General features: G+C 46.8%; 1 protein-coding gene across 4 annotated transcripts in view; it reads left to right on the forward strand.

Moving 5' to 3' along the window:
• The window catches only part of CCDC149 (coiled-coil domain containing 149), a 647,083-nt gene that overhangs the window by 526,184 nt on the left and 102,194 nt on the right, over positions 1 to 18,705 (forward strand). For 2 of the 4 annotated variants that reach the window (XM_069631872.1, XM_069631871.1), the window contains exon 11: positions 7,319 to 7,351. The exons of the other annotated variants lie outside the window; for them this stretch is intronic. In XM_069631872.1, coding sequence (XP_069487973.1) covers positions 7,319 to 7,351 — 33 coding nt within the window. The remainder of the gene's footprint in view (positions 1 to 7,318; positions 7,352 to 18,705) is intronic. 4 annotated transcript variants of the gene reach the window in all.

Raw genomic sequence — 18,705 nt, forward strand, 5'->3', positions numbered from 1 at the left:
TTACCGTTCCCTGATTTCCCCTCTGCCACTCCTGCAGCTGACGCCTGTATGCGCGATCTAGCTGGTGTCCATGCACAGACTCTGGTTCATCTCCGTGAGGCCCAGTCGGTGATGAAGGCTAAGGCGGACCAGAAGCGGGCTGAGGCACCGGAATACCATGTGGGCGAGCGGGTATGGCTATCGACCAGACATTTACGGATCCCCGGCTGTCGCAAGCTGTTGCCTCGCTTTGTGGGCCCTTATAAGGTCGTCAGGGTCTTGAACCCTGTGGCTCTCCGGCTGTCTATTCCTCCTGCCTGGCGGATCCACCCTGTTTTTCATACCTCTCCCCTCAAGCCCTTCCTGGCTCCTACTCGTGTCCTGGTTCCTCCCGCCCCTGTCTCTGTGTCTTCTCAGGACGTCTATGAGGTCAGCGCCATCCTTGGTTCCCGTGTCCATAGGGGTTGCCTCCAGTATCTGGTGGACTGGCTGGGTTATGGTCCCGAGGACCGTTCATGGGTTCCCTCCCGAGATGTCCGGGCTCCGCTTCTGGTTTCACGGTTTCATAGGGATAACCCGGCCAGCCCACGGGGTCGTGGGCCTTTGAGGGGGGATTCTGTCACGCCGCCCCCCACGTTACCTGCTGCACCTGTAAAAACAAGGACACGCCCTACCCCGTCTGTGACCTCCACCCCTCTTGCCACCCGACACACACACCTTAAAACATGCACCGCTTTGCCTCCTCGCTTCCTGTACAGCAGGGCACGGTAGGGCATGATTGGCAGGACTGGCGTTTATCGCCCTTCACATCGCTGGCAAACGAAGTGGAGACTTCTTCATCGCCGAGACACGCGGCATTCATGGAAACCTGCGCATCATGGCGCGTCATGGATCACGTGACTCATGGTCCCTTAGCAACGCCGCAGCGTTTTGTTTCCACACCTCACGTGATTACGGTCACGTGTTTTCTTCCGAGGGATAAAGGGAGACCGGAAACTGTAGACGTTGCTTCACAGCTGTTTTCGTCTGGATCACGTGTCGCCCACTACTTCGTTCTAAGGATCTTTACCCATCGCCTGACCACGGTTTGCTTCACGGATTGCTACTCTTGGCCCCTATCTGTTTTTGAACTTTGGACTGAACTTTGGATTACCTGTTGACTGCTACGCTTCGCCCAACGGATTGCTCTGTGCTTAACCCTTCATCTGCCTCGACCTGGATCGCCTGTTTTTGACCTCGGACTGCTTGGTTTTCTCTACGGATCACGTACCAATTTGGGATTTCGGTCCTGCACTAGGTGTTCACCTTGCCCTCTGCCTGGCCCAATAGCTGTCTGAAGGTCAACGCCTCTGTCGGCCTTTCCAGAACCACCTTCATATCCTCACAGGTACATTGTGTTCTTGTATTTGGCATTTAGTATACATTGCCTTGTCCTGTATTCTAACCACATTGCACCTTGCCTTGCAGCGCTCAAGGGGTTCTTCCGGCTGTGTCCCACGTCCAGGCTTGCGGACTTCCACTTGTGGCTTCAAAGATCACACAGACAGTATTTCTGGTGGTGTCAGTGTGAAACTAGGGGACAGAGGGGTTGCCCATACTCTGCACGACCATCAAGTTTGTAACAGGTAAACTGGTTGTGCCCACCAGTCAGGGGAAGAAGCCTCTCCAGCCGGGAGATCTTCTCTGTCATCGGGAAGTGGTGAGTCGGTTCTGCAGGGCTCCACCGGTGGTGTCGTTGTGGTAGGTCGGCTCAGCTTCTCCCTCGTCGGATTCTCAGGTCCTGTGGCGACTTCTGAAGTTCCAGTCCCCAAAGCCCTGCTTTTATGCAGAAAACCCCCATTCACTCAGCCTAGCTGTCACTCAAACATGCTAAGTGGTGAGCCGGGCGGCTCACCACTTGGGCCAATCACACAAGAGTGCGACTTGAGTTACCAAGGTAACTCAGTCCAGGGTGCCTAAACCCCCTCCCACACCCCCTGTGGTACCCAGACAGAGTGGCACCACTTTTGGAGGCTTCTGTGGAGAAGCCCGCCAAAAAGTGGAACAGAGGGCTCGACTTGGGTTGGAGTCACAGATGAGAACACAAACGCCATTTTGGAATCGAGTCTTGGCAAAAAATACCAACCGGAGAATTAATATTAATTAAATAAACCGGCGGTATGTTCGAGGCTATGAGAATTAAATAATTAAAGTTGGTAGCCTCGAACAATGGGAAAATCCCATAGGAAAATATTCACGGTCGAATATAAAAAGTAGTTTCCACTGCCACCAGCCAAAACTCGATCAGGGGGGCCGGAGACGTGCCCCCTCGACTAACAGACCCCGGGGCAATCGAATTGCCCCGACCAGTACGTCCACAATATGGTGGTTTGTACTGGCTTCTTTTAATAATTTGGGACTAGTAAAGCCAATGGTGACTTTACATGCCCTGGGAGACAGTAGTCAGTCCCAGGGTATGGAGTCTATGGTGGGGTGTCACTATGACACCCCTGTGTTACTGCACGGAGGGTGCTGTGTAACACACATAGTAAAAACACATGAGACCCTATGGAGTAAAGGACCCCATAGCCCATAAAACACATAAGCAGTCAAAGGAACACCATAAATCATGTCCAAGAGTGGGAGAAAAAGAAAAAGAGTCTCACTCTTGGCAGGAGGAAAAAAACAAACTCCAGCAATCCAGCAAAGCTGCTGGGGGACTCACTAGGTTAGGAAATTCAGCCTAAAGAGAGAATTCTCCCTAACAAGAGGGGTAAACAACATGGAAATGTGGATTCCGGATAGAGCTTATTTCTCTAATTATTGAGATGAGGAAGCCGGTAATGAGCCTATTTTTCTTTTTAGGAAAAGTAGGGGTTTCAATTCTCTACTTCATATAGATGGAATAAGATTGCTGAAGGAATGTGATGTGTTTGCTTTGCACGAAACGTGGATGAGTGGATAAATGTTATTGGAGCTCTATAACATTCTGAGCAAATCAGCCATTGGTGGTGGAAAGGGACGTCTGGCTGGTGGCCTATGTATAGGGGCCAAAAATCATATCCCTCTTAGAAAGTACGACCATTTTGGGAGCTCCTGTTTTGTCATGTATGCCATAATAGGTAATATGGGTTATCTTGGTGAAATACTAATAATGTGTACCCCTTGCCCGGGGGGGAAGGTGAATATTGTGGACATAGGTGAGATTGTAAATGATACAATAGAAGGTTGGCTTTTAGAATCCCCAGAGTCTGAAGTACTGATTATGGGAGATTTGAATGCCTGTTGTGATGTAGCAAGGATGAAGATGGACCGGTGGAATGAGCTTTGGGATGAGTCTATGAATATCTTACCCTCTGAGATGGGGAAATGTGGCTCAAATTGTAAACATCAAACACAGATAGTGAATGGAATCACTTGGTTGAAATTGCTCCGAAACTGAGGGTTTGAATATTTGGAGCCGGACGAAGGCAGGAAAAGAGAGGAAACCTGGTCGAATGGTATAGTAAGTTACCGCTTGGACTATATGTTAGCAAAGGGATAAAAAATATGAAGACCTCATTCGAACATATATCTACGCCATTGAGTGATCATAAAGCACTTATATGAAAACTTGCCAAAATAACCCTACAACAATGGCAGCGAGCTGATGATATGCACATTCAGAGCTCTGCGGAGGGAAATAGGATTATGGGGACACAGTAGAATCTGGAACAATTCCATAATATGTTTAACATACTTCCCCTAGAAGGTCAGGAGATAGAATTAAATGCCTCAAGGTGGTAGGCAATCTTATTGGCGTGATAATAAGAGATAACTGTCGGCTGAGTATCAAACAAAAACAGGGGAAAACATATTTGAATAAATATAAATATGACAGCCAAATTGCTGAGAAGAAAAGAAGAGTGAAGGATGAAATAAAGTGCCTTAAAGAGAATCATGGGTTAAAGGAAGAGGATACATTGTTATGAATAAAGGTCATAAGGACCAGATATAAAAACTGGTTAAAAGCTCATAAACATAATGTTAACAATGCGAATTGGATGATCATTTATGTGCTTTGTAAAACACATGATTCCAAGAAATGTTGGTACTTATATCTCCAGCATTTGTTGGAAGATAGTAACAGAGATAATAACGATGTTGGATAGGATATATGGTTAGAATATATCTCCTGACTGTTTTATATAGAGAATAGGAAAGATCATGTATATAGAAAGTGTTGGGAAAATAGGAGACAGATTTTCCCATATGAGGTCTTGGATATATTGGAAATAATAAACAAAATGAAGGCATCTAGGGCCCTGCGGACCCGATGGGTTAGCAAATATCGTAATAAAGCATAACCCCAAAAAATGGGCTGTATTCCTATATCATCTTTTTTCTGCCAAATGGGAAAAGGGCACCATACCAGATAGTTGGCTTAAAGCCATAGTTTTCCCTTTTTTTAAAAAGGGGATAGAAAGATCCCTGGAAACTATCGCTTACTGGCTATGACTGATAGTAGTTGTAAAATATTCTGCTCTTTGCTGGTAAGTAGTATAAATAAATGGAGTAAAGAGAAAGGCCTTCTCCCAATTCAGCAAGCAGGGTTTAGAAAGGAACACAGCACACTTGATAATTTGGTAATGCTCAATCACATAATATCAGATACTGTGGATAAAACCGGTATGAGTATCTGTGTGTTACATCGATTATTCAAAAGCTTTTGATAGTGTTGATAGAGACATACTTAGGAAGAAATTGGCGGACAGGAAGATATGCCCCATGATTCTACACTTTCTGAGAGAAATGTACAGGGACACCACTGTGGTTATCTGTCTGGGCAAAGGAGTCAAGATCTCCCCTGAAATCAAAACTAATATGGGCCTCAAACAGGGCTGTGTTACCTCGCTGGTGTTGTATAATCTGTATGTATCAGACCTATGGGATAGGTTTTCTAGTATAATTAATTTTCCCCCAAAAGTGGGAGGGCTTGGAATTTGCGGCCTTATGTATGCGGACGATACAATACTATTAGATAAAACACTGGTGGGTTTGCAGAGGATGCTTAATGTCTTATATCTGTATTCCAATGAAAATAACCTAAGCATTAACATAAGTAAAACCAAGGTTATGGTGTTTGGGGGATTTAAAAGGGAGAAGGATAAGATGACATACCAATGGAAGATTAATACAGAAATGCTTGAGGTGGTAGATATTTATCCTTATTTGGGGATACCAATTATGAATAAACCCCGTTGTAGCTTTTCCTACAAGATGGTAGAATCTAAAGTGATCAAGAAATGAAATGTAATGAAAACAATATGTGGCAAGTAGAGGTGGATATTCCATAGAAGGCTACTTGGAAGTCTATAAGAACTGCATCATCCCAGGAGCTTTATAAGCACTAGAATCGGTGGGAGGTAAAGATATGGAAAACCTTGGGAAACTAGAGGGGACGTTGTGGAGACCATTATTAGGCTTACCAAGGTCGAGCCCGATTGAAGCTATTAGGTGTGAACTGGGGTTAAGGGCTTTAAAAACATTGTGGAAAATAAGATGCTGTAAACTCTATGCAAAGATTGTGCTAGAGCAAGGGGACGGTGAGAGCCTAATGAGCCTTATTGGCAAGAACATGTATAAGAGAGATGAATTGACTACATACATGACCAATTTGAAAGATACAGCACTTTCCTTCCTCAAAGAAATAAATATGAAGTTACCTGTGGACAAAGGGGAAATTAATACTATTTATAAACACCTTAAAAAGAAAGCTCTCGAATGGGATGTGAGTGAAAACCTGACTTACCTCTCTAAAAAGAAGAGGTATGAAGTTTACGCGCTACAAGAACTAAAACCTGTGAACCCTCAGTGCTATTTGTTAAAGACCGGAAATAGAAATTTGGTGAGATTCATTGCCCTCCTTCGGTTTAATATACTACCTTGTAAGGTATATGGGTGCCTGGTCTGGAATACCCAGGGAGGAAAGATTGTGCAGGTATTGCCACAGAGAGGTAGAATCAAGCATACAAATACTTACGGGGTGTGAGAACCTACAAGAATGGTATTATAAGGTTTATGACCTAAGAATGATTTTGTCTGACCAGTTCTGGTCGATCATCTACATGGCAGAAATGATGGTATATGTTGGTGCAGCGTTCTACAAATGGAAGAGAGCAATTCCTAACTCGTAAAATATTTGGTTATACTGCAAAATGTGGCAGAATAGTATCTGAATATGAGCAGGAGGGCCTTAAATGGAATTAACGGACCTCCTGATGTTGATATATGATGTAACATAATATGCTTTTATTTACAGTGTCTAACTGTTATTATGTCTATGTTGCTTTATCATGGTTTCTATTCGTATGTGATTGTTATTATACAGTGTATAAGGTTTTAATTAACCAATTTGCACTTTAAATTTTTTTTTTTTTAAACTCTAATGGTATCTACCATGGGCAACCAAAATACCAAATTCAGCCAATACAGGTTCTACAAAATTCAGCAGCCAGACTAGAGCTAACTTCTCCCTGAATGACTCCATCTACGGAGCTTTTGCAGCATCTCCACTGGCTGCCAGTGGCAGCAAGGATTGAGATTAAGATGCTCAGCATCACTCACCGGGCTGTGTATAACACTGGTCCAGAATATCTGAAGAAAAAGATCGAACGATATTGTCCAGCTAGCAACTTGCGTTCGGCATCTCAGTTGCTTTTAAAAGTTCCAAGGTACCAGAGGGTTTGGCTTGAGGGACGGTCTTTCTCAGTTGTGGCTCCAAGACTGTGGAACTCACTTCCCCCATCAATACTAGCAATTGAGGGCTATTTTTGTTTTCATAGGGCTTTGAAAACTCATCTGTTCTGATCGTCCTACCAGTCTTACTCTTACTGAATCTTGTGCTTCTTGCTGTACTGCATCCCCCAGCGCTTTGACACCCCTGGGCCATAGTTCACGATCTATAAGTGTTAAATAAATAAGTGTTCTCCAAGCATTCTAAAACTCTTGTTTCCACAGGAAGAGTAGCCTGACTATATCTTACTGTTTATGGCATGGGTTTTGCACTTGATTTCACTTCCAGCCTATACTAGTTTCTGTGAATTTGGAATTATATAGACCTTAAGTTCCCTTCATTTATTTAAAGTTACACATCTTTGACAGATCATTTTGCTCTTTAGTGTTGCATATATCGTGTAAGCCTTTAATAGTAATTGCTATTAAAAATAATTGCAGTGGAACAGATTTAGTCACATACGCTGTGCACTATTTTGTCCAACTATACCATCTTCTGATATTTATTGTCAGGTTTTAAAGATGGGTCTTAATTTGAGTTCATTAAATAACAATTCTCTCTTTCCTTTTTCTCTGCTGCCTGGAGGTCTGAGCTACAATGTGTCAGTGGGATTTGGGAGTAGGTTCTACTTGTGTCTGCTTATGCCATACATTGTTTTTGCCACATCAATTTGCCTGTGCATGCTAGTAAATAACATATATCTGTGCATGTGTATGCAACTCACAACCAAATGTTTAAAAGCATGATTATAAAACATCAATATCATTCAGATATTAGTGAAGTGGTGCAAGAAAAATATATTAAAACATTCTTTTACACAGCTAACTTCATTAACCTGAATAAACAAAGTTGTTGTACATTTGGTAGGAGGTTTCAAGTAAATCTTGCATAGAGTACAGTTACATAGCATGTTATGTTGTACAACTTTCTGTTCCAATAATGGAGCGCAGCACTGGATAGTTTTGTCAACAATTCTGTTGTACCCTTTGGCCTCAATGAGCAAGATATGTGTAACACTAAGTGTCATCAATGTCTTGAGTATGTGGAAGCAGCGCTGCTACTTCATACTAGTTCATACTAGGCTAGGAGTCTTCACGCTCAGATGATTTTGGATATGAAATTTTGTACATAGAGGTGCTGGAGAACACCTTTTGTATTCTCCGTTTACCTTTTTTTTTTAAATGATCTAGTCTTAGCTTGTACATCGTGAAGTCTCCTTTCTCAATTTCTTCTCTCAACTCCAGCCTAACACAACTAGTTCAAGTCTCCTTGTTTTATGAACTTCTGCTTTCACCTCCTAGCTAATAAATGTGACCATAGTGCAGAAATTGCTTTCTGTGGGAGTCTGTGAGAATCCAGAAGGTGTCTCACCCGCTAGTCCCCAGGGATCTGTCATCCAGGTGGCCTGGACACGCCCATCGCATTTGGCTCCAGTTCCTGGGGGTGAACCAGTGCAGGAGGATCACGTGGGTGGGGAATCTTCGGGGCGTTGGAGTGGGACACAGGATGGCGTAATGCAGTATCCCCTTCCCTGTAAAACCTTTACCCAATTCCTACCAGGTAGGATATTTAGTAATTCAACCCCCCCTCTGCCCCTCCACCTTCACAACACAAACATTTTCTCACGGACAGCTTGCTATGAGCGAAGACAGACTAAGACCCGGGCGGTATACCTGACATGTCATAATACAATGGTCAGGCGGGGTCAGGCAATTTCTGACCATCACACACACCTGACTTCCATTACACTTCCTCACATGGATAAAAGGGGAAGCACGAGAGTACACTCTGAGCAAGGCAAAAAGGCAAAGCATGCGAGGAAGCAGCAGTTCAGATGGCAGTTTAAGATGAGGAGAAAGACAGCAAAACTGAAGGGTATCGCAAGGAGGGAAGTGCCCTTGACCTTTTCAACTAGGAACAGTTACTTTCATGAAGCCTCGAGAATAGAAAGCGTAAGACCAGGAAATCAGGCTGAAGAATCCTGCATTGTGTGTCAGAAGTACCTGGGGCCCTCCCACGTCGATAAGCAAGGCGGGGAGAATCACTTGCCGCTGTGGTACTGTCCTTGGCTCCTACAACAATGCAGCACCAGTGAAATCAACACAGCCGGTAAGTTGGGGAGGCTGATACCAAACCGGTCTTTGTTGGAGCCAAGATTGCAAATGGGCAACATTGTATGGTGAGCACTGAAGAAAACCGTGTATTAAACACATGTGACAAGGCGAGTAAAAATTGAACAACAGATGAATGATTGAAGTTTAAAATCAAGATATGATACCTTTGACAGAGTGGCCCGGCACCGCGTGCATGCTCATTCGAAGTCTCCGTAAGGTATCCAACTGAGATTTGAAAAAGGTGAAAGAGTGGCAAAGAACTGTACATCGAAGTGGTCCTGCGACGGGTGAAACAAAATCCTGTGCACAATCGAAAGTCTTTGATGTCGACACTGCCCAGCAAGTTGATGATAAAATAGAGATAGTTGGTCTGAGCCCGAATGAGGGAGATCAATTAAAAGCTTTTGGGATAAAACAAGTTTGTGTTAAGGTGAAGTGAATTGGTCCGAGCCCGGCAGAGGGAGACTGATTGAACATTGTGTTAAACCGGATCTGAGCCCCGGCTGAGGGGGATCCGAGCTGAAAACGGAATCACCTGAGAAATTGGATGTATACAAATCCTACAAAGTTTGTATAAAAAGGGATCTGAAGTGAATAGTGAATCACCTGAGAAATTGAGTTTCTGATGCTTGTTAATCTGCTTAGAATCACATGCTGTGCATATAGTCCGTCATCCAGTGGTAACCGCAGAGTATTGCATCTTGTCTTTCGGGACCGAAAGGGGATGTCGGCATAGGCGTGTCTGTAGCACTATCACTATTGTGACATGTAGTGTACCCAAAATCCCTCACGCGCCGAGGTCCCTCGGATTGTTTTTTTCCACCCAGATAACTGGTCGCCCTATAGTGGAGCTCTTACAGAAGAGACATTGTTTATCTTATACCAACTTGACGGTTATTCCCCGTTGAGTCCCTTTGGTCACAAGAACATCTTCAACAAAGACTGTGGGGGATTCGTCTACGGCGGTGGATTTCGGCGCCTAAGATCCGGCTGCCCGATGCTCCACGTGGCCGGACCCTCTGGCCGACCTTTACAGTAGGGAGAGTGGGGTCGGAGTGGCCATATTTTCGGTATGTCTTTCCATCTTTCCCCTCTTTACCCTTTTGGTCTGGTCATCTTCCCTTTTGGCTATGGAAAGGACTCCTTTTAGGTTATGTAGGGTCAGATATCCTTGGAAGGAGAAACACAGGACGTGCAACGCCTGTCTCCCCCTAGAGCACAACGAAAAGCGGTGTGCGTCCTGCAAACTCCTTCAGCCTAAGACCCTTAAGGAGCGCCGTGTAAAGTGGTGGGCCGCATATGGTATGTCGCGGGTGGATACCCCTTCCCCTACCGCCACACCCGCTGAGAGTGACGAGGGTACCTCAGATGACCAAACATCCGTTTTGGATGTAATAGACCGCAAAGCGGACATTTCTAGGTCCGCCACGCCCATCCCCGACCCTTTAAGGCCTGACTCTGGTCTCGCTACAGGGACAACACCCGGCGACAGGGTCGTACAAACGCAACACACTAAGAAGACAAACTCTACACCAGTTTCAACGTCTTTGTCGAAAAAGGTGAAAGCGCTAACAGGGCCGCTGAAAATTTCGACGGGTTCCTTGGATCGCGCAGATCCAAAGCCTTACCCGCATCCGCAGCAGCATCTTGCGACTGGGCAATCAAAAACAAGTAAGGGCCCTACTCCAAAAACTTCACATGTGAAGTGCGGAAATCTAACGCTGCAACGGTCCCGAAGGCCGCGGTAGGCCCGAAAGCTACGACTAGGCCTCTAGTCGAAAAACCGACCACTAGGCCCTCTGGCGCAGCGGAAGGTAATACATCTACCAATAGACCATCGGAGCAATTATCTCACGCCGATTCATCGACTATCAAAGACAGCATCGAGAGGATTACGGAGGTGGTGGGTCTTATCCCGGTTCCGCCTAAAATCATGGGGCAAGCCGCCGAAAAATCTTCGGATGCAGTTTGGGGCCCCGATTCTCACAATACTTATGAAGATAGCCAAGAGCATCTTTCCGACACCCTAAGAGACTTTTTTCAGCGCTGTAGGGCAGAAAACCACATTTTTCCACCCGTAGGTCCGCCTGGGTCCTCCAAATGGACTCGAGAGAAATTCAAAGGGTGTATGGATCGGCTGGAGAAGATTATCAGTTTTTCTGATCATCCATCCCCGAAAAGGTCTCGTGTAGAACCTAACCTTCAATGTTATTCTCATTATCAAGAAGATCAGCCTTCTGTTTCCGTCCAGCAGGAAGACATTGTCCACATGGACACCTATAGGGACATTTACAATGAAGTGCTCAGACCTGCTCAGCAGAGATTTTCCTCTTCCCAAAGAATACGAATGGCGTCTGCACGAAGACATTGGGCCTCATTACGAGTCAGCCGGTCTGGAAATAACGGTGGCGGTAAACCCGCCGCCACCATTGTTTCCGGACCGCGTGATCTCGAGTTCTGCAGGCGGGAGGTGTCATTCCCCCAGGTCTGACCTGGTGGGTTTAACACCACCCGCCTGCAGGCGGATGTGGAAACACCGGCACCATCATGAGATGGTGCCGGAATTTCCACTTCCCCATTCCCATTATGGGACTCGGAGCTAATTCGACTAGGGTATTGGCTGTCACCTCTGCCCTGCAGAGGGGAGTCCCTGTCCTGGATATTTGCCAGGCGGCAACATGGGTGTCTTTGCACATGCTTGCTAATCATTACTGCTTGGAGTGCCTTGCGGGTCAGGATGCCGTTTTGGTAGAGCAGTCTTCCAGAGTTTTCTGGTTTAGGTGGTGTCCTTGCTTCTTCCCTCCTCCAGATTTACATTTGCGTTTGGGAGTCTTCTGGTGGGTGAGGAATCCGTGGAAGGAAAGAATCCATTAGAAGAACATATTACCTCACAGTAATGTTCTTTCTGATGGATGGTCCTCCCACAGATTCCTCACTGTCCCCCATGCTTTATACTCAAAACAATTCGGTAAGGTTAAGACTTGATAGTCGTGGCACTGTTTGCGACCCCATTACTACCCACATGGGTCTTAAACAAGGGTGCATCTTAGCGCCCCTTTTATTCAATCTATATCTGGGTGGCCTCCCGGTTCATTAGAGAGTCATTGTCCGTCCCCCCTTCCCACCTCAGGCTAGGTATGATTTAAATTCCTTGGCTGGGGTACGCAGACGACCTGATTCTGCTTGACTTGATCTTGTCGGGGTTGCAGAGCTCTATTGATTGCCTTATTTGCTACTGTGATCTAAATGGGTTGACCATCAAATTGGGTAAGACCAAATCCATGACATTTAGTGCAAAGAAAATTAAATCTTCCTCTCAACCCTGTATTAAAATGGGGACGACTCTTGTGGAGCATGTAAGCATTTACGAAACCTGGGAACCCCATCTAGAGTAGCTTCAGGCTAGGGTGAAGTGTGCGATTATGGGATTAAAGCAATTTGCTGACCAGCATGCTGGGTATTCTTTGGTTCGCCTCATTCGACTTTATTGGGTCAAAGTGTGTCCTATGATAATGTATGGGGCTGACATATGGGCCCAGACTATCTTACCTAAGATTATACAACCCGATGGTTCCAGTGTCCAATCGCTACGTATGTTGCCTAACTGCAAGCCTATTGAATATAAACTATTGGAAACTAAATTGTATTCTGTGGATTGCACTCATAGGCTGGCTCGCACTAACCTATACTTTAAGATTATTGGTGAAAGAACGGGATCCTGCCTCCAAGACAATCGAATAATAACTCATTGTGATCTTCCTAAATGTAAATGGCTTCCTTTTTTCTGCACTTTTGAGGAATTGTACAATTGGGTTACTAGAAAGGGAAGTTGCAGTGTGAATTTAGCTAGGGGGAAAATTTAATTCGAGGGGATTGGGTCCTCTGACGTATTCCATATCTATGACAGTATTCACCACAGCTGTGCTGCTTTGGAAAATCTTTCTGCGTCCTGCGTCGATGACGTCGATACGCCGCCCTCGAGGACCTCTTCCGACGGCCGACGTCACTGGATGTTATAAGTAGGACGCACAACGCCCGTAGCCTCAGTTCTGTTTTTTCTGCGAACGTGTTCGCTTCGGAGATCTCGGCGTGCCTCGACTCTTTGGAGTTTCTGTTCTTTCGGTTCTTCGAACCTGGTCGTTTGTGAAGTTAAAGTCCTTTGTGATGTCTACCTCTTCTTCCACCTCGCGTCTGGGCTTCAAGAAGTGCGGGGACTGCGGGTCCAAGATGTCAGTGACGGACTTGCACGATGCCTGCCTCTGGTGCCTCGGGGAGGCCCATGACACGGATGATTGTGTTGACTGCCAGTCGCTTACGGGAGCGCAAGAAGAAACTGTTGGTCGGTAAGGTGTCCAAGCCCTGGAAGTCGAGGTCCACGGGGCTTTCGACGGACGATTCGAGGGGTGACTCTCTGCATCGTCGTCGGAAGTCCAGTGGGTCTCGGTCCCGGAGTGGGTCCCACCACTCCTCTGCCTCTTCGAGGTACTCCCGGAAGCGCCGTCATCGGTGGCCTTGCCCGTCCTCATCCGAGGACTCCCCCCCGTCGGTGGGTCGCTTATCCCACCAAGCATGCGATGCCAGAGGAATGGGCTTCCTTCGGTAAGAAAATGCTGGCGATTCTCGAATCGCAGGACACTGGTCTGTCCGCGCCTCCGAGTGGGGTCGGTCGTGGTCGGACTAGAGGCACCGCTCGTACGCCTTCGGGCTCAGGTGATCAGTACGATTCGGACAAGGGGAATCGTTCTAGTCACGCCCGTTCAAGGTCCCGGTCCTCGACGTGCTTGACGTGCTCGAGACCGTGGGAGCCTGTGATGTCTTCGAGGAAGACGTCGATGCCTGAAGCGCCAAGGTCGTTGAGGGACTCTCTCGAGGCTCCGCCTCCGAGGAAGTCATCGACGCCATCGGCGCCCAGGATGTCGAGGGACATGCTCGGGGCTCCGCCCTCGAGGCCTGTGTCGACGCCGTCGGCACCACGTTCGGCGTTGACGCTGATTCACTCAACGCCTTTCGAGGCTGTTTCGATGGGGGTACCCAGGGGCATGGTGGAACCCCCTAAAAAAGCTCTGGCCAAGGTCAAGCATGGCTTTGTTCCCCATTCTGTGCCCTCAAGACAATCCACCGGGGAATCTCTCGTTGCAGAGTCCGGATCCACTCCTTGTGCAGGAGGTTCATGCTCTGCTGGAGAAAGGCGCCATAAAACTGGTGCCTGTAGCGCAGAGGAACAAGGGATGGTATTCCCCTTATTTTTTGATTTCCAAGAAAGACGGGGGATTGAGACCCATCATAGACTTGCGCAGTTTGAACAAACTCTTCAGGAAGGACAAGTTCAAGATGGTTACTCTTTCTCAAGACCTCCAGGCCCTTCAACTTCAGGACTGGTTGGTGTCTCTCGACCTCAAGGACGCTTATTTTCATGTGCCGATCCATCCAAAGTACAAGAAGTACCTGAGGTTCGCGGTTGGTGACTCGCACTTTTAGTTTCGGGTCCTGCCGTTCGGATTGACCTGCGTCCCGAGGGTCTTCACCAAGCTCATGGTAGTGGTGGCAGCGCATCTCAGGAAAGGGGGGATTCACGTCTACCCCTACCTGGATGATTGGTTGATCAGGGCGTGCTCTCCCGAGCAAGTCCTGGATCATCTGTCCGTCACCTGCCACTCCCTCCACAAGCTGGACTTCTCCCTCAACTTAAAGAAGTCCCACTTGACGCCAACTCAAAGGCTCCAGTACATCGGAGAAGTGCTTGACACGTCCCTGGGGCAGTGTTTTCCTCCCCAGGTGAGGGCTCATCACATTCAGCAGATGGTGCACAAGTTTCAGCATGCCCAGAGTCTCCCAGCGTTCAAGTTCTTGAGATTACTCGGCCTAATGGCATCCTGCATTCTTCTGGTGCCAGAGGCCAGGTTGCGGATGAGATCTTTTCAATGGGCACTCATACTCCAGTGGTCTCAGTCCTCCGGCAGGATGTCGGACCCTGTTCAGGTGCCGTCCTCGGTCGCCCAGGACCTTCTGTGGTGGGCCGTTGAAGGCAATTTGATAAAGAGGGCTCCATTTTGGCTACCCTGGCCAGAGGTGACGATCGTGACGGACGCATCCCTCACGGGATGGGGAGCTCATGCCAACGGGTTGACAGTCAGCGGTCGTTGGTCTCCGTCGGAGTCCAGACTCCATATCAATCTGTTGGAGCTGAGGGCAGTCAGGCTTGCCCTCAAGGCTTTTCTGCCGACTGTGCGAGGAAAGAATGTCCTGATCCTAACGGACAACACAGTGGCCATGCACTACCTCAACAAAAAGGGGGGGCAGGGTCACTTCCTCTGTGCAGGGAGGCAATGCAGCTCTGGGTCTGGGCAATCCAGCAGGAAGTTTCGATCTCGGCTGTTCATCTGGCCGGAGACGAAAACGAGAATGCAGACACTCTGAGTAGGCAGAGCGCAATCTCTCACGAGTGGGAGTTGGCTTAGGAGATTCTCCTGGAGATCTTCGCCCTTTGGGGGACCCCTCAAGTGGATCTCTTCGCCCCCAGTGTCAACCGGAAGTGCGAAAGGTTCTGCTTGTGGGAATTTCCTCCAAGAGGAGCCTTAGGAGACGCGTTCGTGGTGGAGTGGTCATTCCCACTGCTGTACGCATTTCCTCCAGTCCCCTTCATTCCGCAAGTGCTGCGGAGGTTACAAAGGTTCGGTTCCCGGATGATCCTCATTGCTCCAGCATGAGCCCGGAGGACGTGGTATCCGGACCTTCTTGACTTGTCCATCTGCCCTCCACGTCGTCTTCCCTACTGAGACAATCTGCTCTCATGGGAGGGGGGTCAGGTTCTCCAGCCAGAGGTCAGATCTCTCAACCTTCACGCTTGGTTTCTGAAAGGTTGAGGTATAAGGATTGGGACCTCCCTGAAGACGTGATGGAGGTGTTGCTTTCGGCCAGAAGGCCCGGAACAAAGTCCCTGTACCGTTGCCGTTGGCGAAAGTTCTGCGACTGGTGCAGGGCTCAGAATGTGGATCCGTTTTCATGTGACATTCCTCTGGTTCTGTCTTATTTGCTTTCTTTAGCCCACAGGGGCTTGCAAGTGGGTACGGTTAAAGGTTACCTGGCGGTGCTGTCCATATTTAAGCGCTCGTCTGAAGAGTGTTCTTATTTTAAAATCCCTTTAATTTCTCAGTTTCTAAAACGGCTCACTAATGTGTTCCCTCTGTCACCTTTCCAGGTGCCCGGTTGGGATTTGAACCTTGTCCTCAAGTTTCTGATGGGTGCTCCGTTTGAGCCTTTGCATTCGTGCCCTTTGAGACTGTTAACTCTTAAAACTGTATTTTTGGTTGCGGTCACTTCTGCTCGCAGAGTGACTGAGTTACAGGCACTTTCAGTTAAGCCACCCTTCACTGTATTTCATAAGGACAGGGTTGTCCTTAGAGTTCGTCCTTCCTTTCTTCCGAAGGTGGTGTCGGAATTTCATTTAGGCCAGAAGGTTATTCTTCCGGCATTTTATCCTCCTCTGCATCCTGGTAAGGAAGAGGAGAGGCTCCATAGGCTCGATCCTAGGAGAGCTTTAAGCTTTTATATTTCACGCATGTCCCGGGTCAGAGTGGACGATCAACTCTTCATTGGTTATGCTGGAAAGAGTTTGGGACAAGCTGTGACTAAGCAGATTTTGTCTCGTTGGATTATTCTGGCAATTTCTGAATGTTACCGCTTGGCGGGTAAGGACCCACCGGTCGGCTTGCGGGCCCATTCTACCAGGGGTATGGCTGCCTCTACTACCCTACAGAGGGGTGTTCCTATTCGTAAGATCTGTGATGCAGCCACCTGGGCTTCGGTCCATACTTTTGTATGTCACTACTCCCTCGATTCCATCCGTGGGCAGGATCTGGCCTTTGGCAAGGTGGTCCTTTGCTCCGCAATTTGATTGGGCATTCTAAATTTCTGTATTCTAAATTATTTTCCCACCTCCTTGCATTGGTACTGCTTTGGGAGTCTGTCGTAGATATGGAATACGTCGTTACTGGTAACTCTCTTACCTGGTAACGTTCTTTCGATGGGATGGTCCGACGACGTATTCCATATCGCTCCCTCCCTGCCTTCCCTGCTACAGAATTTCTTAATGCGATTGCAGCTTACGTTTCCGCAAGGCTTTGAGTGGTCAGACTGGCAGAAGACTGGTGCCACACATTCTGGGAAAAAACTACAACTGAGGCTATGGCGTCGTGCATCCTACTTATAACATCCAGTGACGTCGGCCGTCGGAGGAGGTCCTCGAGGGCGGCGTATCGACATCGACGCAGGACGCAGACGCCGAAAGATTTTCCGAAGCAGCACAGCTGTGGTGATTACTGTCATAGATATGGAATACGTCGTCGGACCATCTCATCGAAAGAACGTTACCAGGTAAGAGAGTAACTTGTTGTACTGGTGGTGTTAGCTATCCTTGAAATCAAATTGTAGCAATTTACATACACATGAAGCTTAATGTAAGATATGTCCTTTTCAGTAAAATGGGGATTTATGAAATGTACTCCTAATGTCGGTTATGTGGGGACCACCTTAAAGGAGAGTTTGAGACACTTATTGGTGGAGTATGAGGCCTTGGGACCTTTGTATTGCAGTTACCATTTGGCATCTGGGTTCAACATAGTGGAAGGGATTTGGATTGTGTGTGGCAGGCTTACATTAATGGGGATAAAGTATGCCTTAACTGCCACATGACAACATTTTGGAACAGGGTGGCAACTATCTTGCTATCCGTACAATAATTAATCTGAGCTAGGTCTTTTACGATGGGGATGATTTACGCATTGTTTACCATTGTCTAATAATTGAAACATGGCGGTCTTTTATTTTTGCTGTCCGCATGATAATTGGTCACCTGTTGCTTACCTTGTTTTAGCTATTTATATGATTGTAATATTTTGTATTTAATGTATTTAGATTGGATTTTATCTGTTGGATTATTTGTGAATAAATTGCATTGTATGTAAAGCCTAATTGGCTACAATATACTCTAAAACAAATAAATAAATAAACAAATAAATAGAACATGATTCGATCAGTTGCTTACTGTTCCAAGCTAACATTTGAATGTCTATAGAGAAAATCATAGAGTGTATTTAACTTTTTAGTTCAGCATGCAGGATACTCGAACTATTGCACAGACCAGAAAAAAATAGAACTACAGCAGTATTATCATTTAGCAAATATGTAGGTTTGTGCTATTGCCTTTCATTATGAGAAAGTGCATTCTTAGCTGAATTAGTCTTTTCTCTGCAACAATACATTGAGACACATCATTGATTTTATTTTACCTTTGAAAGCATCAAACTGTGCAGTTTAACTATGGGAAAGATTATTTTTTTTTGCTGCTAAGGTGGATTCTCTCAGCCACAGTACTCATACGCCACTGAGTACCGACGCATGTTTGCTCATCACCACCAGAACGACCTTCACTATATCGGTTACCAAAGCTGAGTCTCCACCATACCTGAATTGACTGAAATGTACCCCAGCACTGATGAACCATTGTATGGGACTGCAGCCAAATCAACTCCAGAAATTCATCTGGGATAGTTCAAACAGGCAAAGGGGTATACTTCAATGCGCATGCATTGGTTGAGCACTTTGCGAGTACTGTCGGCTGCGGAGGTGTTTGTTCTCTTGTCCGTGTTGAAGTTACCGGAAACCGCTCCTAAATACAAAACACCATCTTCAAGTGTTCCTAGTGGCTGGCAGCCACGGAACTCATTCATTCAATTGGCTGCTGTGATTGCTCCCGCCCTGCACCCAGGAAGCCCTACAAAAGTATTGGCACATGCGCATTCGTCTAGTGCTTTGCGAGTGCTGTCGGCTGCAGAGGTGTTTGTTCCCTTGTCCTTGTTG

The sequence above is a fragment of the Ambystoma mexicanum genome, chromosome 6q (genome assembly GCF_040938575.1).
Source record: "Ambystoma mexicanum isolate Mex_15411 chromosome 6q, UKY_AmexF1_1, whole genome shotgun sequence".
Taxonomy (NCBI): Eukaryota; Metazoa; Chordata; class Amphibia; order Caudata; family Ambystomatidae; genus Ambystoma; species Ambystoma mexicanum.